Source organism: Ursus maritimus, unplaced genomic scaffold, assembly GCF_017311325.1.
Source record: "Ursus maritimus isolate PB19 unplaced genomic scaffold, ASM1731132v1 scaffold_2, whole genome shotgun sequence".
Taxonomy (NCBI): domain Eukaryota; kingdom Metazoa; phylum Chordata; class Mammalia; order Carnivora; family Ursidae; genus Ursus; species Ursus maritimus.
Window position 1 is genome coordinate 97,712,274 of NW_024424452.1, and position 26,729 is coordinate 97,739,002.

The following is a 26,729-nucleotide window of genomic DNA, read 5'->3' on the forward strand; positions in this document are numbered from 1 at the left end:
ATGAAAAGACTAGTTACAGTCTCATGGTCAAATGTTAAGTAATAAGTTAGACATTCTATCTACCCATTCAATTCTTGACCCCCGTATAATCTGATCTTCACAATTCAGTTTAGACAATGGGCAGTAGTACCATCTCTGGTACTATCTACCAGATAAAAATACAAAAAGGGTACTGTTATTTAACTCAACAAGCATGCACTAGAAGAATAGTATAGGACTACACTGTGCTGTATACTTCAGCATTTATAAAGACCATCTCATGATCCTCATACTACCTTGGGAAGCAATTCAGTCTAATACTGGAGCCCTCGAGGGACAGAGCACCAAAAGTAACCCATTCTATCTTAAGAAATTCACAAAACATCTTGGACCCTGAAACCTATCAAACCTGATTCTGCTTCTTCTAGGTACTGGAAAAATCTAACCCTTTCTCTGAGGTAAACCTTCACATATAGAAGGCAGTTATAGCCCCCAGAGAATATTTTCTAATTATTTTTTAAAACTTCCTCAGAATATAGATAGTAGTATTGGTTTTGTCACCATCAAATTATATGACTTGTTTACTTTAAAGCTTATTTCACGTCACATGGTATTTTTTCTCTGAATAGTCCAAAGGATGCTATTAGATTTTCAGCTTCTCAAGGGCATTACTGAATTTTTATTCATGTTTGTATCCTGGCACTGAGCAGTTTATGGCCCATTGTAGGTCTTCATTAAGTGTTGAATTCACATAACTTTACATTTAAATTATCATGTGGAATAAGAAAAAAAAGTGTTTAGAACTTAAATTATATAAACAGAAGCTAAGATAAGTCTGAATTAAGAGACTTGCTATGATCACACACTGGAATGAAAGAACTAGTACTTCTAAACATTCTGAATTCTGATGTTAAACTACATGCTTTTTGAAATGGCTTTTACATTTCCTAAGCCAAAAATTAAGATACTAGTATGACAATGAATTTTTTTTCTGAATTTTAAATTTATGACAGCTGGATTACATTATAAACTGAATTACATTAGGACTGCCCTACAAAAAATATAGTTTGTTTACCACTACCAAGCTACCATAAAAAACTAACTCCTAGATGCCTTATATGAAACTAGTCACATTGGTTTCCTAACTGTACAAATGAATACTCTTCCTCTGACCATCCGATTAGTACTTTCAATGATGAATTTTTTAATAACAAAATTACCTTTACATAATTTTCTGGAGTGCCGTGCCATAGATAACTATAGAGTTACAAAAGAAAGAAACATTTCTTGTAATTCTAGAACAGACATTACTCAAGGTTTTGACATACTTTTGATAAAAGTGATAAAAATGTGTTACGCATGTCTGTTACATTTCTGTAATACTCTGTTACAGAAGGAAATGTGGAGGTCCACTCTTACCTGCTTGAAAAGTTGGAGGTTAACTGCAGTTTCCAAGAACTGTTTCATCAGGCTTGAGCGGTGCTTTACAAAACTCTCCTCACAGAAAGTGATGGGCTCACCCTAGATAGAAATAAAGATTCTTAGGGTGTCAATAGAAAGTCAGAGAGAAACAGTCTCTTTAAAAAGGCACATGGAGGGTCATGGAGGAAGTGTAAGACACAGAATCAACTTCAAGGTGCTGAAAGTCTAAAGGGAGTCAAACAGACTCTGAGACGTAATAGCTGAATTTCAGCCTCGGAGAAATATTCCTCTACTGACAAGCTTCTACTAGAACTTCCTAATCAAGGATCCCTGGGGTCTTAAAATTGCTCAGTTTTACTTCCTCAAAGTAAAAATGAGTTTCCTAAAAACAAAGGTTTAATATTATTAGATTGAATTATGAGTATTAAAAAGAGTATACATAGCTGAAAAAAGTCAACAACTGCAGTTTTATCCTAATTAGAAAACATTCTTTCTATAAAAATTGCTGCATGTTTTTTGTCATTTATATTTGATCATTAATTTCTTTTTAAATTAATTAAAAGTTCTTACAATAACATTCTCTTCATCACTTCACATACAATTCTGATTGGATACTTTCTAGACTAAGTCCCACTTTGTATCTGCCTTAATTTTTCATATTTTTTAGGTAACCATAACTTTGCAAGTGTCTTCTAGTAGCTTATGCTCCTTTAGCTTGCTCCTCCTCCAAATTATCAAGAACTTAAACTCTGAATACAGATTCTACTCATTCCATTTATTCCCATACAGGACGTCAGAAAATTGTCACTCACTGGCTGATCCCTACCACCTGCTACTTCCCTCAGTAGCCTGAATGGTCCTCTTGCCCATCCAATACATGTGAAGATAAGTGATCCAAATAAATATGAGATAATATGATCCAAATGAAAACTGAGATAAGTGACAATGATTCACTCATTATAATGAATCCTGTAGCCATCTCTATGTTGGCAGTAAAAAGGAAAAAAGCTCACCTTCTAATAGAACTTTGAAAAAATATCAGTTATAATTTAATTTTAAGGACAACTCAATGCCTTGATTACAGGTATCTGTAAATAAAATTCTGAAAATTGGCTCCTGCATAAATAAAATGAAACAAATAATTTAACAGTAATTCAACTGTTACCGCTAGCTAATGGAAGCTAGATACTATGGATCTGCCCTGTTCAAAACAGTAGATGTTAGTCACATGCAGCAATTTAAATTTAAATTTATTAAAATTAAATAAAACTAAAATTTCAGTACTTCAATACATTAGCCACATTTGAAATGTTCAACTGCCACAAGTGCTCAGTGGTTACTATTAGATAACACAAATACAGAACATTTCATTTATCACAAAAAGTCGTCTTGAACAGCACTGCTACAGAAGAAAACAAAATTCAAATTATTAGCAAAGACAACCAATAATCTATTAAAAGTTGTCATCTAATATCAGCCACCAGCCAATACCTCATAATAAGCTGCCATTATGCATTTTGATACTGATTATTGCCATTCTTAAGTGCCATAGGATGATTTTAAATTATATATTTTAAAAATTAGATTAATTTACATAAATATATTTTGTATGATCAAAAATCACTGTATTTGCCACTATCATAGAATTTACAACTTAGAATCTATTGGGGGGACAACAAACAGGCAATCCTATTAAAGAGAAACGTCTATTGTTTTTGCAACCCTGGTATCAGCATTATATCTAGTTACACTGGGAATGTTTTATAGGTCAATAAACAAAGTAGCAAGTGAGCTAACCTTTGCTTCTTATCACTTATTTTCTTTTAAAAAGTAAATACAAATTTTAAAAATAAATAAAATTATTGTTTTTAATGGCAGTTCCAACTATACCACAATTATTACAAAGTGATCAGTACTACTGATACTTTGTTTTTATTTGACAGATTTTTCTCCAAACATGTGAGTTGTATTTTATTAGCATCTGTGATTTTTCCAGAAGTTGTCATTAACACTGCAGAAGTCTTTGCTTCAAATACAAAGGTCTATCTTCAACTGAAATACTTGTCAATTCAAATATAAAACTCTATCTCCAACCAAAAAGTTTAGACTTTCTATGTTACAATCAAGATTTCTTTTGACTGGAAGGAGTGGAGGACAAGTGAATAGAGAATCTCAAAGTGAGGGAAAATGTATGCGAGGAAAGTCTACTTATACGTTCTTAAGAGTTGGGCATAAATTAGTTTTTAGCCAATGTGAATTACGCTGGCAGAACTCTGTCCTCATTAATCTTCCAGCAACTGCTTTCAATCTTTCAAGAGAAATAGTAAAGAGAAAGTTCAAATATGCTGTCCATCCAGTTTTAATAACACCAATCATAGCAAAAGTTTTCAACTTAACCTTCAAATGATTAACATAGCCTGTTCACTTAGTCTCTGATAATAACAAAAAAAACAAAACCCTGACATATACTAGAATTTTCTCTCAGGAGAAAGAAGAATAAGTCTTGATTAACAATGCTCTAAATTTTTACATATTAATACACAGGAGTCTCAGTTATTGTCATGCTGGGGTGTATGCTATCAAACAAATTATAAATGAGTTCTTTTAAATCTGAGTCAAGTTGAATGGCATGGTAAGGAACTCTGCTTAGGATCTTCTGATTTACTTAAAATCTGGTTAAAAATCAGGTTTAGGATTGAATGGTTTCCAAAACCTTTTCTTGCTCCAAGTAGAGTGACTGTTATGTCCAGTGTTGCCCAGTTAATTCCCAGTTTACTGAAGTATAAAAGATTTCATTAGGGGTACCTGTGGCTTCACAGAGGAAACCTGAGCTGGTTTTGAAAACTAATGGAAGCCTTCTGAAACAAAGATGGAAAATACAGTCTTGAGAGAGGCAGGGATGGGCAAAAAGTGGGTAGTGTGTTTGCGATGGGTATGCATTAGAGAAAGCGCCAGACGAAGATAATAAAAGACTGGTTGAGGCCTAGTGGCTAATGGATATGAATTACAGAAAGTACAAGAGAGAAATAAAAGGTAGGTTAAGCCATATTGGAAAAGGCCCAGGTTATATTCTAAAGTTATTTTCTTAAAGACATCAAGAAGTGATGTGTCACACACAGAAGTGTCTACTCGATGAAGTGACAAGATTGTATGTTTTAAAAGGAAAGTTAAGGGCACCTGGGTGGCTCAGTCGGTTCAGCCTCTACCTTTGGTTCAGGTCATGATCTCATATAGGTCCTGGGAAATGGAGCCCTAAGGTTCCCTGCTCAGTGGGGAGTCTGCTTCTCCCTCTCCCTCTGTCCCTCCCCACTGTTTGTGCTCGCTCTCTTTCTCTCTCTCACAAATAAATAAAATCTTTTTAAAAAATAAAAGGAAAGTTAATAGGCAAGAGGAAATAATGGATATAGGCAGACCAAGTAATAGTGCAACACAAATCTGGCAAGAAAAGATGAACCAGGCAGTAGAAAGGAAAAGTGATGACTACCATTAGTTAACGTTGATAAGGCACTCATTACTATTACTGATAATAATAACAATAGCTAATATTTACATAATGCTTATTATGGGTCGTACTTTCTAAGCACTTTACATGTATTAATTCACATAAGCCTCAAACTTACTGTTGGCTTTCTTTATACATGAATAAACTAAAATATGCGGAAGGGTTAAGTAACTTGCTCAAGATTATGCAGTAGGTAAGCGGTAGAAGCCAGATTCAGATTCAGTCTATGCCTTCAAATTATCCCATTTCTGAGTATTCAAGACTGCATGAAATGTTTTATTTTTTCCATATCATGTAACAATTTTACTGCAAAATCAACAGGACTGTTTATCAACTGATGTATAGCAGTGGTTCTCAAAGAACGGTCCAGGGACTCAGGCCTTTTCACAGGGTCGGCAACATCAAAGTCATTTTTATAACAATGCTAAAACATTATTTGCCCTTTTCACTTTTATTTTCTCATGAGATCCAATGGAGGCTACACCACTGGTGATATTGCAACAGACTGAAAGCACAACCAAATATGAGAACCCAGTCCTCTTCTTTTAAGCTACGTACTTTTGAAAAAATGTAAAACAATGCCATTCTTCTATTATTTTTTGTTTAGAAATAGTTATTTCTCATAAAAATGTTTCATGTTTATCTGCAGTAGTTTTGTATTAAATAATAAATAGTTAAAATATTTCCAGTTTTAATTTCTAATATGGTAAACAGTGAAAGACATAGCCCACATAAACAAAAGTTCTTTAAAGTCCTTGATAATTTTTACAAGTGTAAAGACATCCAGAGACAAAAAGTTTAACAACTACTGATACGCAGAAACGAGACAAGCAAGGGTCAGAAAGGACTTGTGGATTTCAAGTTTGAGGAGCAAAAGATGGATGATACCACTTATTAAAGACCAGAAATATAAAAACAAACCAGATTTAAGAAGAAGTTGATAAAATAAATTTTGGCATATGTCTTTGGTCAGATTCTCAGTTGAGCCTGAGACAAGGATTCTTGTTTAAGTGATTTGTTGGTGGAGAACTCTCAGGAAGTAGGTATTAAGGGAAGTAAAATAGGGCCGAAGAAAAAAGCCAAGCAGCAATGTGATTTCAGCTGGAAATCAGCCTTAGTTTTAAACCTATGAAAAAATACCAAATGTACTGGCAGAGTTATTCCCGTCTTGAAGAAAGGAGGCCAGTTTCTTACACCTTTATCAGTCAGTCATTAAGCATGGTCTTACCTGGTAGGAGGAGTGGGGAAAAGAATGGAGGTGCCTGGCGAGGCCCTTCCTACTTAGCCAAGGACAGTTTTTCTCTGAAAAGGATGCCAGCCAGTATAGGGGATCTGGTCAGGGCACCAACAATGTCCATTATGGCATGGTTAAGGCAAGCAAGATGCTTGAAGGCACGTGGACAAAGGTGGCACCCTGCCAGAAACTCAAGTTTGGAAAACTTCTTTAATATATATTTAGGAATTACCTGCATAGAACCAAGCATTAAGGTTAAACTGACGACTCTACTTAAGGAAAAAGACTGATACAACTGAGAAGTACACATCTATAATCCAATATATTTTCTAAAAGTTATATTGTTCATTGACACAAAAGGAAGTAAAGAAGTATATAGCTCTGTGGAAACACAGAATAATCATGTAGAAACATAAAAATGTGGAAAAGAAAAACTCTTCATGGTAAAAAACAAAAATTGGATCCAAATAAAATCAGTTTTAAAAAAATCTGATGTGATGGTAAAGCTACTGAATCTTTTCCTCCATGGAACAGTGATGAGGCAACAGAAAGGAACTAAAGCTAAAATCGTTTTGACAGAATGTCACACAAAGGACCATGAAAGGATGTAAGAAAAAAATACAATTTGTATTAGGGTAGGTATGAAGTTCTTATTACAGAGAAGAGAACCAGACTTTTCAGAAAGGAACTGCCAACATTACCTGCCATTAAAGTATTACATCAATCAACAAATACATACTAAGAATGAATCAACAACCTAATGGGCATTCCATGATGAGGCTTGCTAGGTAGTTTGCTATTAATAACAGTAAAAATACCAAAGTTCATACTTGATTTACCTGTTAAAACATATAAATCAGAGCAGATTCAAGTTCAAGATTATCCACAGAATAACAAATGTCACACTCAGTCCCTTGTATAATGACTAATAAGTGGAAAGGATAAAGGTACCATTAGAGCCAGTGTGCTGGAAAACTACATGTCATATGTACCTAGTGGTGTTTAAATAAGAACCATCAAGTAGTTGTGGCAGAAGAATGACTTAGAAATGCCCTCCAGTGGTATAAATCTGGCCCTATGGAACACATCATTTACCTCGCAAAGTCTTAGATTCCATCTTCAACTTAAAGAAGTAAATTCTCCCTCCTCTGAAAACCCCGAGCCTTTTGTATCTTTCTTTTAGCATTTATTTTCTAAGTTGTATTAACAGTTATTTTTATAGATCTTATCTGTGCATTTTTGAGGTCTGGGACTATATCCTTATATATCTCTGCATTTTTTACTCTAATACTCAACATAGTACTTTGATTTTCTGAGCGTTCAATAGCTATCCACTAGTTAATATTTTTTTTGCAGGATAATTAAGACACTAGAAAGATATGGAGGAGATGGGGCTGTTTTTCCTACCCTACTGTTATGTTCAGTTTCAAAGTGATTATCATCAAATTAATATTATATTTTTGTTTTGCGTGTTTTTAAGGATGGATATTTTTCAAGTTCTATATTGTCTTCTAGAGTAGGAAACTTTGCAAGAACAAGAAACTTAAACATAGACTAGATCTTTATGCTTTAAGGATATACAGGACTTAGTAAGGATTCATATTGAAAAAGAGAATTAAGGTGTCATGAAGAACGATACTACATAAAAATGTGAGATATAATAAACAAAGCATCAACACAATACTTATTCAGTTCCCTAATACACTTGGGCCTAATACATAATGTCACTGTTATATAACAAATATAAACAAGCAAAAATGTCTGCATAATGACGGTATATTTAAATTTTTAAATCTCTTAAATACTCTGTTATCAGTTCTCTCAAGGGAATAGTCACATACATTCAGGTTCTCACAGAAAATAATATTAAAATATTTTTCAGATTATATAAAATTCTTCTTCCAAGTATCCCAGTGCTATTATTATGTAAGGTACCACATGTCTACGCTCACGGTTTATTAACCATGAAAACATTTCTACTGCTGAAAATTATTGAGGAGAAAAAAGACTTATATTTAAATCATAAACCCTAATCATTATTTACATGAAAATCTTCTCTCTGTACATATTATTATGAGTTTGTCCTAAAGTTATTAGATCTGTCTTGAATAAAAATAGCTATCAATGTTTCATTTGCCTATGATTCAGCAAGTTCAGATGGGGAAAGAAATTGATTTTTCTAAATTAGACACAGCTGTTTCTAGCACTGTAGTTAAATTTGAACACTTAAAAAGATTAATGAAGCAATGTATTAATTTTATACATAATTTGAAAAATATACATTTTTCTTTCCCACAATTTAAAGAAAAAAACTCTCTATTCTCATGAAACATATTACCAGTAATATAAAAACGAAACCCTTACTATTAGAGTCCCTAGCTCTACCTATCCCATAGTAGTGGTGCAGAATTTTTACATTTTTGCTAAAGCAGTTAAGCAAGGTTCCTTCTCTGTTAAAAAAAAAAAAAAAAAAAAAAAAAAAAAAAAAAAAAAAAAAAAAAGAGCAGAAAAAAAGTGCCATAAAAGCAACCATATTCTATCAGAAGCCCAATACACAACAAATATTTCCTTGGTTACAACCATCTCTAAAGTCAAAAGGTCCATACTCAAGCTTGGGTAGTGAGATGAATGGACGCCTAAAATGTTTTAGTAACTGTAAAACCAAGAGGGGTGAGCAAATGTACTTTTTCAACTTGGATTTTTAAATCTGTAACAAGTTGACAGTTACAAATCTGTTAAATGGAAACTCTAAGGCAAAGATTTAGTGAAGGACCACTTAAATTATGGATGCCAATCCTGTGCTTAAATTGTTTCAGTTTAATCACAAAATATAACATTATTTCCCGATAATGTTTAAAGGAATAGAATCCAAAAGGACAACACTTCCGAATCACCAAACGGAGGCCTAGATTACTAACCAATCTTTATTTTAAAAGGAATTCACTTTTTATCCATTAGCAAGGGTCACAGCAGCCCAGAAAGGCGTGAGTGATTGAAACAAACGAGGTACCCCAAGTATTCAAAGGACCAGATCTGAGTGTTACTTCTGCTCTTAGACAGATAATCAAGTATATGCCTTTGAAAGTATTAAGCAGTATTTTAACTCGGCAAACATTTCTTTAGCATTAGCTGTTGGTCAAAAATTGACTTTTTATTTGTAATAGCTTGTGACACAAATGACACACAGAGGTGCAATTGATGACCCTTTATTAGTTATTTAATACAATCACTTAAAAGTATTCTCATGTTTATAACAGTGTTTTTGTTTTGGGGAATCAGAGGAGGGTACTTTATTTTAGTGTTGTTAAAGGGATTTTACTCCCCAAACTCAGTACTTCTAAAATGTCATTTTTAATAATAATAGCTAATATACAAAGCATTGATTATATGTCAGACACTGCTCTAAGTCACTTACATTTATGAACTCACTTTATCCTCTAAATAACGCAAGAAGAATTACTACCCTTTTTAAAGAACACATGAGGAAACTAAAGCACTAAGAGATTAATTTGCCCAAACTCAAACAACTAGTTAGTCACAGGAGGAGGACCTGAACCCAGGCAGCCTGGTTCTAGAGTCTGTATTTTTACCACTTGTCTTCAATCCATTTAGCACATTACTTTGATCTCACATTTCTGAATTCTTAAAAAGTAGCTAACTTGCTGCTGGCTAAAATCCCCCCAAATCAGAATATCCGTTGTTTTATTTAAATCACTTTCCAACAGCTTTAGGGAATTGTATATTTTTCTCTCTAATTCAGTGCAGGCACAATTTATTTGTCAATAGTGCCAGTGTATCATTGAGAAGGTGTAAATGAGGAACTCTGAGTAACAACACAGAGTTGCCGCTCAGACATTCTAAGGTTTTTTTTTTTTTTCAAGATTTTATTTATTTATTTGACAGAGACAGTGCACGCGCGCGCGCGCGCGAGAGAGAGAGAGAGAGAGAGAGAGAGAGGGAGAGAGAGAGAGAGAGAGAGAACACACAAGCAGGGGGAGTGGGAGACAGAGAAACAGGCTCCCAATGGAGGAGTCTGATGCGGGGCTCGATCCCAGTCGATCCCAGAACACCAGGATCACGCCCTGAGCTAAAGGCAACCGCCCTGAGCTAAAGGCAACCGCTTAAGGACTGAGCCACCCAGGCACCCCTCAGACATTCTAAATTTAAGTTATAATAGAAGTTCCTCTTTGGCAGCATTTAGCATAGGTATTTAGTATTTACATTTGAAAATGGACATTCAAATCATCCCGAGGGCATTCTCCTCACAGGCCACATCCGACTGGCTCCCCAGCAACACAACAGAAGACTGAGGGAGGAGGAAGGTGCAGTATGAGCAGAGGCAGTTACCCCAGGTCGACAAAACCATAAATGGAAATATGTAGCATAAATAACAAATTATTTCTCCAATTTATATACACACCATGGGATGTCTATACCATGTGCTCCTTTTGAGAAAAGTACTAAGACTGTATCATTTGTTCAGCCTTTCCATAAGTGTGTACAGAATGCCTTCCATGCATCTTCATTTAGAAGAAATGTAAGTTCAGGACATTTATCTCAATGTGAGTATGATACAATAACGGAGGCGAGAGAGAGCAGAAACATGCTACACACAAGAGTGGGACTGCAGAAGAATAGATTCAAATGCAGGCCCCACTATTTACTAGCTGGAGAACCTTAGTGAGGCTATTTACATTCTGGGCATATCATTTTCCTAATCTTTAAAATGAATAGGGTAAGGGTCTTTCAATGCCTGGTACCCAGCAGGTACTTAAAGGTCAATTATTGTTTTAATGGCAACTAATAAATTATGAATTTCAGTAAAAATAATAAAAGAACCATAATAAATAACATACAAAAAGGGAGAAGAAATGTGTTAAAGAAAGTACGTATAATCAGTTCATAGAAAAAAAGGGTCAGTATAAACTACAGCTTCAAGGATCAGGAAGGAACTAGATGGCCATTAAAAACAAGAAAGATAAAAGCAATACCATGAAGAAAGAACATTTTTTGTAATAATTTGGAATGTTTAGAAGCCTGAGAAGCGTGGGACATTTGGAGCCTAAGGCAGAATTCTCTGAATTGAGGTTAAAGTTTAGGAAAAAAGTACGGACAGACTGCCTGCCCATGGTGAGGGCCTTGAAGGACAGTCATAGCCTAATCTACAGGTTTAATTTTGGCAATGTAAGAGAAATAACATAATAAGAATGGTTTGTTTATATGTGTGTGTGTGCGTGTATGTGTATACACATAATCATGAAATTTTGAAAAGTAGTACCCAGTTAAAGAAGTTGTAATCATTTAAAGCTATTTGGTAATTTTTTTTCCAGTTGTACTCTAACAGCTAGAGGATACTACTGAGATATTTTTATGAAAAGAGACAAAACCGTGAAATAATTGTAACTTCTAAACATGGCTCTTTTTTTAATATCAATCAGAAAATATGTTAAAGACATATGCCCATTATGTAAATGTCCAAAAAGAGTTCACAAAATAAAAAGTAAATGTACTTTTAATAAATTAAAATATAGAGTAATTTGCAAAGATAATGCCTAAATGAAATAAAAAATATTTTATACACAACAGAGATCATTTTCCTTAAAAATTATTTCTTTTGAAAATATAAAAAGAACCTAAATATATTTAGTATACTTTAAAAAAATTCAAGCTTTCATTCAAGATTGAGTCAAAAGAAATGTAAAAACATACAGAATAAGAATACTATCCCTCACTGTATGGTGACTAACATAATATAATAAAAAAACATTAAAAAAAAAAAGAATACTATCCCTCAACTTCCAGAAAGAATTAGCAGTAAAAAAAAAAAAGAAAACACCAAAAAGAAAAAGGAGAAAGGCAGATAAGTTATCAAACAAGTTTATAATAAGATGTGATCGATAAACAGGAAAGATATTCTCTGATGAAATTATATATTTTCCTGCAGAAAGTGGGAATCTGGCTTTGAAGATTAAAAAAAAAAAAAAAAAGCCAAAGTCATTGAAATCTTAGACCCCTATCTGCTCAACTGATAATTTAAATCATTTAAGAAAATTTTCTCTTCAATTTGCTTTTCTCAAATCTGAAGTCCTTCACAAATTTAAAACAGAAAAGGAAAATGTAGACTGCAAAGATTAAAAATTATTTAAATGAGGCAAAATTTAAGTTAAATTTCCCTCCTGTATTGTAAACTTGAAATCAACCTGTTTTTTTAAAAAAAAATTGACAACCAGATGATTTTACAATTTTATTAGTATAGGTGACTGGTTTCCAGTCTTTTAATAAACGAGGCCATGTAACTGTCAATAATTTTTAAAGACTCCCCCATGTGATTACCCCATATGTATACTATGTGCAGTATTATGACTTCTACAATGCTTTTAAAAATAGACACATATTTCAAAAAGATTAGCATGCGAATTAGACATATCTACTTCTCTAGAGACAGCAGTTGATCTGCCTATCCATTTAAGGGCTCCTAGTAACTCAGTAACTCCTCAGAGATGTAAGAGCCACTGCGTGGGAATTACTAATTGAGAAGTCAGTTTAGGAAGCGTATAACCCATTCACGTGTGTTTAGTGTTTCATAGTTCATGATAGGGTTCACACACCAATTCTGAAAAGTAGACAGGTAAAGTATAAGAATTCTCATTTTCCAAATGAGAAGATCAAAGTCCAGAGAAAGCAAGGAAATGGGTCAAGGTTACACAGCTTAGGAACAGTGGAATTCCTACGAGATAGCATGTCTTACTACTTACTACTAACTCAATGTTTTTTATCCATTACAACTTACTCATTTGGTCATGAAAGGGCAGTGTAATTATTTTCATTAAAATCAGACTAACATATTTAACCAATAATTCGGAGAGAGAAACAAACATATTTTGATTTATACTTTTTTGGACTATCTAGAAACTTGGCTGGCTACAATTTTACATAATAATCATTTTTAGGATATTAAAACAAAAAAGAAATGTCAAAATGAGCTAGCATATGCTAAATAGATAAACCCACTCAGAAAAGTGTTATGGAACAGGAAGATGATAAATTTCCAAATACTGAAAAATTTGCAAGCTCCAATATTTTTGAATTTTCACTTTGTACTGTCACTTCTAAATGCATCAGTCTATAAAACCCAACTGTCTGGTTAATTTCTTAATGATCTTAAGATCAGGTAGTTAAATTAAAATTCATTAACACAATTCATTAATTAGTTAAGAGGTAAGCCAATTTAGAACAAAACATAAGATGATGTGCCAAACAATGTGGGAAATAGTAGCTAAAGGTTACTAAAAGAACTAAACCGAATAGTCAAGGAATTGGACACAGAACACAATGTCTTAAAGCACATTATTCTGGATTTTAAAAGACCTTTATGATACTTTTTTCATGTGTGATATTAAAATGTTTCTTTTTTCTGCCCCATTCTAAAGAACCATAAAAAAGCAGATTAAAATAGGGATGAAATAAAACGCTTACAGGTTTGTATCTCAGTGCATCTCTGTAGGATCCAAACAAAGCAGCCTGTGCCCTAAGAAAGGCCCTAGCTACTCCATCACCCGTAGCTGTAGACTGCTTCTTCAGTTTATTTTTCAGGGCCGAGACCTGCATGACAGAGAGGAACAGTTAAATTAACACCTCAGAAATTGGTACAGCGAGGTACGAACCCAATCAGCAGGCAAACCACAGTGTCTGCAGGTCAGCCAAAAACTCATCCTCCTCCCTGATAGCTTATCTTTTTAACTGCAGAGAGCACCTGCTGGTCTGTTAATTGAAAGGAAAGCAGGAGCCCATAGTAACGTGCTAATGCAAATTGGTTTATGCTCTCTTTTTTTCCCAAGGCCTCTTGACATAAATAAGCTTTAATTATTTTACGGTAAACGGCTTGTGAGCCACTTTTCTGCCGATTTTTAGCAATTACAACATGTGTCTACTTGTTTTCAGATGAAGCCGGTTGGGTATCGTTCATTTTTGCCATGTAAGGTTATTTGTTACAGGTCCTCCAGGATCACTTACCATTTAATTTTCTTTTTGGAAGCCTCATTTGCATATGTAATTTTCTAGTCTTTTGTTGAATAGTTTTCACCATTATTAGACAAAAAGAGGGGGGAGAAGTTAAAGTGATTAAGAACCTACCATGAGTAGAGAATCATGTTATGCACATGTTATATACACTGTCTCATTTAATTTTTACAGCCTTCTAAGAAAGACATTCATATTACCATTTATGAATGAAGAAACAGGGGCTCAAAGATGTGAATCAGTTTGTCCTCACTATGCAGATAATACACGGCAAGACTGAGATTTCAACCCAGTTCTGTCCAGTTTTTTCTACCACAGTGTGTTGGGTTTGAGTTCAATGTCATTGCCTTGTGAACCAGTAATCCGATTAAAATAATGCTTTTAAATCCAAGAAAAATTTATTACTTAGGACGTTGCATAATTTTTCAAGGCACCTAAATTTGTTATAATTTTTCATACATTTCCATCCTTCAATTTCAGGTTCTGTGTATTTTAGAGAATGCATATTATTTATGAATGGCCCTTACTTAGATGAGCATTCTGTGGGTATAATCATATTTTTTAAGGGGAAGTGATGTGATATGTTCCTATCATCTAATTCACCTGACCAATTCACACAATATAGAAAACTACACTCTCTACACTTAAAAAATATTGGTGCTCATATACATTCCTCATTGATGCTTTACATGGAAACATGAAGTCACATAAAACTGTTTTTTCAAGAAAATAAAACCGATGGGAGAAATTGTGGTTGGATTGTTCCCTCAACAGGGCATATTCTGACCCTTACGAAACCACCAGATAACAAAATAAAATAATGTCATTTCTCCTTTACATATATACACAAGGAAGGGTATTTTTTTAAATTTCTTTATGCAAGCATCCCTGACTACTCCTGTAGATGATGATTGTAATTGAAGTGTCAACCTAATTAACAACTAAACTTTGAATAATGCTAATGAGAAATGAACACAGCATCAGAGGAAAGACCAGCTCTACAGGTGATAAACCTTCACAGTAGTGACATTTTCCAGTGTAAAGTCACAGTTACTGTGATCTGATCAAAGAAAGAGACCCCCATTGGGTCCAATTATAACCACAGTTTTGAAAAAATTATTGAGTTATGATGTTCATAATCTATGCAGAAAGGCCTTTGCAGTATAGGTCTTCTCCCCATAGCTGTGATCTTTTCAATTTATATCCAAGCTCCATAGATTCAGATAAAAGTTTGGAGCCTAATTCATTTAGCCCACAAAGTGCATAAATCAGGATTCATTTAAGAGGAAGTTTTTATTATTAAAATCTAAACTCAATAAATGCACATTTTTAGGTAACCCACATATTCAAACAATATAGCTAAATGATGCAAAACCAAATCTTATGATTTAATGTCTTTTATTTTAAAGTTTGTAATAATGTTATTTTTTAAGTTTCAAATGTCTTTAATGAAAACCAATAGGAATGAATATCAATACATGTTATTTAATAACTGCTCCCTTCAAAAAAGGCTTATGATGGAAGGAATATGTCTTTCCATGTATTATAAAAAGTAAATGGTTGGGTTATTTTTAATTTACTTTTGTAAATAAAAAACATATTTTAAAATGTCATGCCTTACTTATATCTTTGCAAAAGAAAATTCCTCAAAGTGTATTTTTCTATAAAACATGAAATTGACAATCAGTTCTCCACAAATGGAGTATTCTTAGGACAATCACAATACACGCTCACAGAGAATGGAGGCAAGTCAAACCAGATCTTAGCCTTCTCCACCCCAAGTCCTTAGATGCTGACTGAATTCAGCACTGCTTAAGCTACCCAGGATATTAATCATATTGCCACAAGCCCTTCCTAACCAAGCTGTAAATATGGGGCCTTCACCTCCAAAATTCAATGTAGTTCCTGAGCTCCCTCAGGAGCTCTGCAGAAAACAGGAAAGAAAAAGAAAACACTTGTTCTAGAACCATGTTGTCCAATATAGTAGCCACTTGAAATGTGATTAGTCCAAATGGGGATTTGCTTTAAGTGTAAAATATACACTGGATTTTGAAGACTTAATATCTCCCAAAAGGTAAAATATCTCATTAATAATTTTTATATTGATTTCATAAAAAACAGTATTTTGAATATTTGGTTAAATAAAATGTATTAAAATTAATTCACCTATTTTTTTACTTTCAATACGGCTACCAGAAAATTTTAAATTGCATATGTGGCTCACATTTCCATTGAACAGTACTATTCTACATGAGCATACTATCTAATGTGAGATGTGAGAGACTAAAACATTGCCTGGTAAGAAATATGGTTACATTGTTCCTTTGCCTATTTCTACATTACTTCAACCTTTACAAACTGCTTGAAGAGGTTTTCCTTGACCTACTCTAGGTGGGCTTTGACTGTCAGTAAGCAAATCTGAAGGTGTTCCTATTTTTCAGAGACCAACAGGGCAGGTGAGTTAAATGTTTCTTGGATGCACAAATGAATGCTCAAAAATAGCTTGTAAAAATGAAATATAGTTTTTAAAATCGGTTTTAGACAGAAAAATATGACTCTAATATAAAGTGACTGTGTCAACCTTGCTGTTTCCCTGTCCTTTAAATCGCTGGAGTAAATTATCACCAGTTACCAATGCCCTTTGAAGGGCTAATTAGCTTTTAGCAGTTTTTATCTACAAAAATGGTGATGTCTCTTCGTACTTTTTAAATATTTGGTCTGGAAAATAACATTTCCTGGTTTAATTTCCAAACTTCTAAATTTAGTTACGAAATAAACGTACACTTTCCCCAAAATCGTAAAGTTTATATTCACATGTAACCCTGAACTCAGAAGAGCATTTAGAACTTTAGTCACCTGGCTATTATCACACAATCCCATTATGTGACACTGAAAAAGTATCAATTGTTTTCTCTTTTTATTCTTAAGAAAGTAAGCAAGCCTCAATCTCCAATGGCTAAAGACTACTTCAAAACTGACATCCGATTTTATTATGATACTCTTTATTTTGTAAACAAATTATCTTTTTAAGTCCAATTAGGTATATTAAACCAAAAAAAGTTAAACAGTGAAAAGAACTGCAGAAATAAACATCATTTCCCGGCTCTTATCAAATGTTTAAATTCCTTTCATACACTGAGAATTCAGGCTTCTAAGCAGCCATCCACAGGAGGAATTATAACCTGGGTTTAGCACAGTGGGAGTTCACTGCAACATGAATAATATTACCACCAATTCTCCACTTTTACCCTCTTAACACTAAAGTGACTATGAATAAAAGTAGGGAATTACATAAGTAAACATAACAAACAGGTATAAATTAAAAGAGTGCAAGCCATGTGCACACAGTCTGAGTAATGAAGTAATTATGCCAACCGGGAGTTAGGAAGGGAGAGCATATTATTAAAGGAGCTGAGTTTTTCAGAGAAGTGACAGATTTTTCTCCTGACTTTTAGATGTGTCTTTTCAGGAAACATAAATTAACCCCTATACCCAGAAATTTTAATTTTGCTTTTTAGGATCACAAAGATAAACATCAGGGTAAAGAGCTGAAGGTAAAGATAAATGTCCAGAAATAATATTTAGATAACCTACACAACCCTAAAATACCCCATGATATTTTTAAATATCTCCTTTTGTGTAACTACAGTGTACTGGAGAATCCACATACATTTAGAAAAGTTAGAGCTTCAAATAATTATCTGCTTTAGAAAAAAGTTACAAAGATAAAATGTTTTATTCTTCTTTGAAACATGTATGGTCATCACATGAATCAGATATTAAATCCCTACATTTCTTTAATCCTTCTAAATGTTCAGGGTTTTTTTAGAAACAAAATAAACCCCACCCTCTTAATATAATTTTCTAGTGAGCTTCTACTTAAGGATAAAAACAGTAGCCATATCAAATGAAAAGCACAGGATATACTTGTGGAGGGTATCATTACCTTGTCTCTGTATGCTTAAATTACCTATCAAAACCTAATTAATATAAGATCGGTTCTAACTATTTTCCTTTCAGAGGCCATTATAAAATTAAGACAACCAAACTGCTCTTATCCCCACCTCAAGCCCAATGTCAGGCCAGAGTCTCTAGTATCAATGTCAACTTCTATTCATCCAGTTGCTCAAAGAGGAATCTTACAGGTCTTCCTCAACACTTCACCCTTCTCATCTCCCACATGCAATACGTACCAAGCACTGTCAGTCAGAACTCTGATGGAGATTCAAATCTGTTCACTTTTCTCTACATACCTTCCACTATCAAGTTGGAGCAACTAGCATGTCTACCTAGACTACTGTAAATGGTCTCAACATACCTTCTTGCTTCATTCCTTATACCCAGTAATCTTCAGGACCCAGACCCAAGATGATATTTTTCAAAGTCAAAGTAGATCATACTATTTCTCTGCTAAAAATCTCCAATGAATTTCCAATAAAGTCCAAATGTCCCTAACAAGAGCTACAGATCTTTTATGATTGCACTGCCTATCTCTACAACCTCATCTTGCATAACTTTCTCTTTTGTTCATCTCACTAGAGTTATACAAGACTTCTTCCCATTTCTTGAATTTGCCAACCTCTTCCCCACAGTAGAACCTTTGTACAGGCTATTGCTCCTCCTCCCACTTTGCACGTGGTTTACTCATACTTATCATTCAGGCCAATTCTGGAAACACATGTTTTGACACATTGAGATCAGCTGGACCACAAATGGCTGATCTGAGTTTTTTGACTGATAAGAATGATATCTCAGTTTGGCTAAAATCATTTTCATTTCAGCTTATTTATGGCAGAGATGACTGCTAGTCCACCAACATCCACTCTCCCTTTCTTTGGTAACAGAAATCCTAAGTTTTGACTAGTGCTTGCTCAACCTATCTATGTTGTCCCGGCTATTTTCCAACATGCCTCATGACTTGGTGTGGCCATGTGGTTGGGTTCAGATTACTGGAATGAGAGCAGTGTATTATGGCTTCTTGTTCACTCAGCTCCTAGCATAATACAGGCATTATAGTAGGTGCTTGATAAATATTTGAATGAATGAATGAATGAATGAATGAGTGAATGAACAAATGAATTAGCAACCTGTCACACTTCTACATTAATTTCTCTAGTTCACTGGATTAGAATATCTATGATGGGGCTCAGGAACATAATTCATTTAAAAGTTCATGAAGTCATTATGATATCAACAAGATTTGGGAACCACTATTGTGACAGTGCACACAATATCACACATACAAAAAGTCTCTTGAAAGTGGAAAAGCCAAGAACTTAAAGGACTAGAAGCAAACTGGAAATTATCTTTAAAGCCAAAATCAAGGTCTTTACGTTTAAGTATGTATGTATATATGTATGTATGTATGTACATTTGTATGTATCTATGTATGTATTAGCAGTAAGAAGAGAGAGAGGCATGCTATTAAGATGATACAGGAAAAAAAAAAGACATTCAGAGAAAGGCTTGGTAATTTAGTTGGAAATGAAAACCCATGAGAAAGCCAAGGAACTTCATGAGCACTTAAAATCACTAAGAGGAACAAACTATAAATCAACTTTAAAATGGCAAAAGTACAGAGACATAAAGAAGGGAACTGCTAAAGCCTGATCACTGCAGTGGGAGGGATAGATTCTCTTACTCAGTCAGTAGAAAATAACAAAGACCTTTTAGAAGTTTGGAAGCCCAGTTAATTAAGGTTTTGAGTTTTGTTTTTTGTTTTCTTTTGCTTTTGTATTTAAAATTTAGATTAAAAAAATACACACCAAGAAAAAAGTACAAAAAATAGCAAAATCATAGTTTACTTACAAACAAGAACAACAAAAAACCTGTTATAAACAGTCACATCTCTGAAAATATTTAAAAGAACAGTGAGTTTTCACAGACACCCAAAGTAGTGTGCGGAGGCACAATGACAGCTATCAGCACATGGTCTCCCTTTCCAGAGAGGAAGTAAGTTACACTCACAACCAAAAAAGTATATGTTAAACATGCACCCAGGTTTCTTCTTTTCATTACTATAAAAGTCAGATGACAATATCCTTATAAAATGTTCTAAGTAATTCTAAACGGGGACTTTAAAAGCAACTTCTATTACAAAAGATAAAAGAAATGCAATTACGTTTCCCTTCGACCGTCATTTACTGAATGCCTACTATGTACAAAGCCCTGTGCTAAGGCTCTGTGGCAGGGGCAATGTGCATCAAGGTGCCTGAACTCTAACAGCTGGAGAGTGAGGAGAGAGCATGACTGCATTTCTCCAGGGGAAAACTGAAAGCAGTATTTGTCTCCTGAAATCTACTCTATAAAACAAAAAAAAAAAAGTTCTCTAAATTACTCTAGAATGTGAATGAATTTGGGTTATCTTTCTAACCTGGCAACTTCAGAAATTTGCTGGGGAATTTATTTACTGCTAAACATCATAAGGATTATAGCAGAGCTGTGGCAAACCTGGAACTAATATAATATTCTCTGGGGCCTTTTTTTTTTTCTTTATAACATATATTATGACAATTCAACATATTAAACTTTCATGTTAGGTTAGAGGAAAGATACAAAGAATTAAACATATCTATTAACTATTCGCACAGTTGCAAGAGTTAAATTTGTTTCAATACTTTCATTTTTTTTTTAAAGCTGATTTAAGAAGATTCTCTGAAATAGCCAACTCTTTTCCAAACTTATTCCAAAATTAATTAATTCACTTGAATGCAGGGATCTTAAAACTTTACTTAAAGTAGGAGTTTTGGGGCTTTTCTCCAGGTCTTTAGGCTTTTAATTTAATGATTTTTGGTGATTCAGAGAATGTCTTGTCTTTTCATCGCACAATAAAACCATTAACCTTTCCTTCATGTGATACTCAAAAGTGTCACTATAAGACACACAGTATTTTAGATGACCCCATTTTATAATATTTTCAATATTTTAGTAATTAAATATGCTTTATACAAACGTAGCTATCCTATAACATACCAGGGTCTATAGTGAATTGTACAATAATGCTTAAGTGTACTATATGTCCTATATACCCTCATAACAGAAAATTAAAAAATCATTTTCCAATAGCATGATATATAAGATGAAAATAAGTTTTTCAAACAGTGCTAACAATCCTATTTTAAATCAAATAGATCATACTGATATTTCTTCAGCAAGATTAGAACAGAGAGTAAGCCTCTATATTAAATTCTGAAACAGTTACTCATTACACTATATATCATGTTTATATGAGAGGGACCATGGTCTAGTGTTTGGGGCATAAGTATGAGAGGATCAATCTATATGAACTAAAGCTCTAGAAATACCATTAACAGTATACTTCCTGTGTTTTGATCTTCTTATCTAAAATAGGGATAAGTATATTGACCTAAGAGTATATTATTTTTTATAATCTAATGAGTTAAAATTATTTAAAGATAGTTAAGCAACATAGGCCAAAATTCACTTTCCTGGTAATGGATTTTTTAATGCACGTAACTTTTTCAGATGTCAATTCTAACCTGCTTTCATCTGTAAGAATTAGTTTATAATTGTTGTAACTTAATTTTCTCATGAAGAGATTTCCTAAATCTCATTATAATTCTAATTAGCTTAATTCTCTAACAAGTGAGTTATCCTATTTATTTTTGAAATAGTTAGCAATTCTTCAAATTCCTTTTATAAATATTAATGGTGATAAAAATTAAAATGAGCAGTACCTTAGAAATAGAACATTCTAAATTATTATGTAGTTGAAACTAAATTTGTATATATATTTGGAATGAGGAGATCTCAATAGTACATTTTCTTAGATTAAAATGAACTCACTTGAAATTTCAAATGTTGTATTTAATTCAACTGTTTCAATTTTCCCACACTTAAAAACATACCACAGTAACACTAAATTCAATTGATATTGTTACATAGTCCTAAAATTTATTTTTTATATAAAAACACTCAACCTACATGTTTGAAGGTATCTATATTTGACATAGCCACTAAAAAATAAAATCACAATGCATTCAGACAGAAAACTACAAAAGTACATTTTAATGGATCTACTGCTTTTAAAAGATATTCCATGTAATAATCAATATCGTTAAAATCACTCTCAATAAAATTTGTTTTTTTTTTCTTTTAATGATCCAAATCTATAGTGAAATGATGAAATCGAAAAACAAGTGTTCTTGTCAGAAGACAGGAAGAGAGTTTTTTTCCTTCCCTTAAGGAAAACAAAGGATTCCTGAAAGCTTTGCCCTGATTTATTTTTCCAATTTTAAATACCTTAAGAGTAGCGGAACTGCTACTGGCATGGTAGTATTTCTAACAGTCAATAAATCTAAAATATTATGTGTGAATATTGGAATGAAGCCATTAAGAAGATTACAGCATGCAACACAGCAGAGGGTCCACAGGAAAAAAGAACTAGTAATTCAGGACAACTGTGACCACTGACCTTTGAACAGCCAAGACCACTGGTCAAGCTGACACAATAATAGAGTGCACATGCATAGAAAGTCATCTAGCCTGTAAGTATAATTTAAATGCTTTGCTGAATGATTTTAAAAGGCGCCCTTTTAAATATCAGTTAATTTATTAAATAACCAAACAATATCAGTATAATATTTTTCAGGATTCAAGTATATTTTATTAATTCAAATCACACACAAAGAATTCAGTAAGATCATTTGTAACTTTAACACATCTCATTTAAAACATTTATAATTAGAGAAAGTATGACATGATAACTTTATCATATCTCCTACAAAACTATATAAGAGAGAGCTTTTGGAAAACTGATGAAAAAGCTAAATTTATTAGAGAGGGGTTAAACAAACAATCACCTAAAATATTTTTAGAAAATGATCATAACTTTAAAACCTCTCATACTTTCAGCAAACGGTCCCAGTTCTACCCCAGGGCTGTATCCACATATTCATCATTCAAATTTGTCTGTAAGTCTGTGGCCTTTAATTTCAAGCATACGTATAGTTATATCTACACCACCTAGCAGTGTGCCTTTTTATGATTTTTTAAATTTCAGTTATGTACAGTTAACTGTTACTTATAAATAAAGGAGATGGTCCCTCCTGTCATTTTACTAATTTAGGCTTTTTGTGAGTACTATTTAAGTTCTTCATATTTTAAAATAAATGTCTTAATATCAAACTAATTCTGAGAAAGTAGCACTTCTCATTTAAAAAGAATCACCCATCAAAAAAATTACTATTAAGGATTGTTTTTCTCAGAGAAATAAAATCAACCATCAATGAAACTGACTATAAAAATTTTTATGACACATAAAAGCTGATTCATTTCTCTTTTTTCTTTCTCTTCTTCTTTTTTGCTTTTTAAAGAAACAATCCTTTCTCCTAAGGGCATTACCAATAGGAAATGTACTGTACATAAAGACAATATTTGTAAAATTTGGGACTTTATTTCATAATTATTTTTCTATTCAATGAGGAATTCTTTGATGAATTTTAAAATTAATAACTAATCATTTCTAGCAGCTTCTGCAAAATTTTTATAATGAGGCAATCTAGTTATAATGAGCTAAAAAGATAATATAATTCTTTACTGGACTGGGTTTGGATTTGTTCATACAGAGCATAAATTTTACTACAGTAAGATAAAGTAGTTCAATTTAATTTGCTTCAAGGTCAGCAAGTATTTTAGATTATTTATGGACATAAATAATCTGATTTTAACTTCAAAATCACATTTTTCCTATCACTAGCCGTAAGAGCAATTAAAGCCAGTATTACTGTATTTTTTTGAATTTGAAATTTTTAAATTTACTTTTTCAAACTCCCTGATAATGATTTCAAAGTATTTGCAATATTGCAGAAAAATATATGATAGAGGATTTTCATTTCCAAATTTTACTATCCCTGAAAAAAACTGGATATTTTAGGAGAGTTATTTTTAACTTAGAACTATGTTATAAAGATATTTTTAAATAGTCATTAATACATATACAGAAACAGTACTAGTCTGCATTTTTGCCCTGTTCTAAGGAATATGAAGGCCAAAAAAATGCACTTTTGGTGACTAACATGAAATACAGAATATATCCTATTATAAGCTGCAGACACACACATGCGTGCACGCACACACACACACACACACACACACACACACAAACACACACACACAAACCCTCTGCAAGATCAAAGACCAGAAGAGAACTGGCACTTAATTTATCAGCCTTTACAGACAAAAGACAGTTTTCGTCAATTCAAAAGGATCAGATGTCTTTTATGACAAACTGGGTTTGCAGTTTAATTTACAAATAGAATTCTAAGTAAGCAGTCTTTGCTCTGCCAAAGCAAATGACAAACAGTGTAGGTTTTCATTCTTGCGGCCCTCAGCAGGATAGAAAAGATTAAAATAAAACTGAAATAATTTAGAGAAAACAAATAAATGTTTCAGAAAGTTGAGGGAGATCAAAGCCAGAATTTTCTGACCCCAACTGTACAAGCATTTCTTATTATATTGACCAGTGCCATCAGATCATTAATTAAAAGGAAAAGCACTGGCAGGTGGCAGGGAAGCAAAAGCCGGTAATTGGCCCCCTTCTTCTCCTTGCCTTCAAAAACTCTCTCATTCTTTTGCAAGACATGCCACTAGGCAGACAGAAATGCCTACTTTGTAATATAATGATTAAGATGAGATGAAGAGACTTAGGTTTAAAGAAACTCTGCCTAATGAATGCATCTAGCTTTTTAATTATGATCCTACTTTTACAATAGGAATAGGATGTTCCATTCAACATCTCCTCAACTGCCAAAAGGTAGAAAATATTAAATATAGAATCTACACGGATTCCTCTCACACCCATGGACATACTCAGCCCTTTTATTTCAGATAGAAAACTGGGAAAAATAACTCTTGGTAATTCAAGGGCCCAGAAGAAAACATATATATAGGCAGATATATATATGTTCACCACAAAATAGCCTTCAGACTTACCACATCACTCGGTAGACTGTTCAAGTCATTAAACGGTGATTCTAAAGTGTTTGTGTCAACATTTAGCATAACCACATCCTCCAATGATTTATTTTTCACTCTCTGTTTAAAAAACACAATTACAAATAAACATCTTAGTATATTTTCCTTCCAAAACTATAATGAGCTTAGAAATGCAGAGAACATCACCTTAATGATAATTAGCCTTGGGAAAAGAAAAAAGGAAAATTCTATAAGAATATATACACAACTTTGCCTTAGGAGAAAGAAAGTCTGTCCATAACCATTCAAAAGACTGGGTAAAAAAAATATCCTTAAAATAGAATGTTTGCTCATCTAAACACATTGATTTAGTTTGGAGATAGTGAATATAATTTAACTACCAAAGAGATATTACACAAAAACTCACAGAATAGGCACAGCTACATTAAACCACAAAAATTTATAATTTTATCAACTGAATTTCAATCATATGAAATTATGGCCAGTTCTATACCTATTCTTAGCATAAATCATATTGTAGGGCTAACATAAGCCAATAATTATACTGTAAGTGAACTAAGTTTTAAATTAATAACATTTTCTCTATATTTTCATACCAATTCAGTGTAAGCTGATGATGAGGACTGTAAGTTGAATAAGAAAAATGATAAAGAGGACAGTAATAAGGAATTGTTAGTAATATTTATCACATGAATTTAATATAAAAGATCAAATTTAATAGCCTATCAGGATTAATTGTTTGACTTGTCTTATTTGTTTGACAATTTAGTCAAATGGTCAAATTATCTCAGTATGTGGACTAATGACAGTAAATTTTTCATCCAATTTTTTCATCCTTAAAGAAAGAAAATACTTATGGTTTATTTTTACTATTTAAACTAATATGTATACTTAAATCACATAAATCTATTTGCCTTATTTAAATGATAGCAAATGGTATTACTTTTTGATGCAAATAAATAAGGTGCTCATTAATGAAATATAGCTATCAGAATTCCATAAGTGTATAGGTCAACTGGCAATAAGTAAATTAATGTCAGTGTAGTATTTTTCTTCAGTATAGTATTTTTTAAAATGACATTCTAGAATAGCCATTTTTGAGAATGATTAAATACCTTAAATTTTAACTTGGCCAAACCAATTTTTTTTAAGTTGTTCAAAAATGAAATTTCCTTGCTCCATTTAAACTTCAAATTTCTGCGTTTTAGGTAGAATGTTAAATTTGCTAGGGAAATGGTGGTCTAGAGTAGGGAATTTGTATATGTTAAGAAAGCCACAGTATTTGTGTAAAATGTGAATTCTCAAGGGAACACACGATTTTAAAGATCCGTCTTGTAAAAGACATTGTAAGTACTCTAAAATAAGAGTCAGAGGATGGCTGTTTCTTAGAAATTAACAGAGAATTACCTACAATTGTGACTCTATTGATGAAACATTTATAAATAAACTTATTCCCTTTCCTTTCCATATGTACACATATATGCAAAAAAGGCTCACATACATAAATATGTAGTTATCTATAAATTAACCAAAGGATAAATACAAAAATAACTTATTTTACAAGGAAAAATACATTTATATTAATGTCATTCGGATGGGAAAGATGTGTCATAATTT

General features: G+C 33.0%; 1 protein-coding gene across 2 annotated transcripts in view; it reads right to left on the reverse strand.

The window, feature by feature from the left end:
* Positions 1–26,729, reverse strand: part of DENND1B (DENN domain containing 1B) — a 243,457-nt gene that overhangs the window by 61,573 nt on the left and 155,155 nt on the right. For both annotated transcript variants that reach the window (XM_040636412.1, XM_040636411.1), the window contains 3 exons: positions 25,110–25,211; positions 13,614–13,739; positions 1,399–1,500 (listed from right to left, as the gene is read on the reverse strand). In XM_040636412.1, coding sequence (XP_040492346.1) covers positions 1,399–1,500; positions 13,614–13,739; positions 25,110–25,211 — 330 coding nt within the window. The remainder of the gene's footprint in view (positions 1–1,398; positions 1,501–13,613; positions 13,740–25,109; positions 25,212–26,729) is intronic.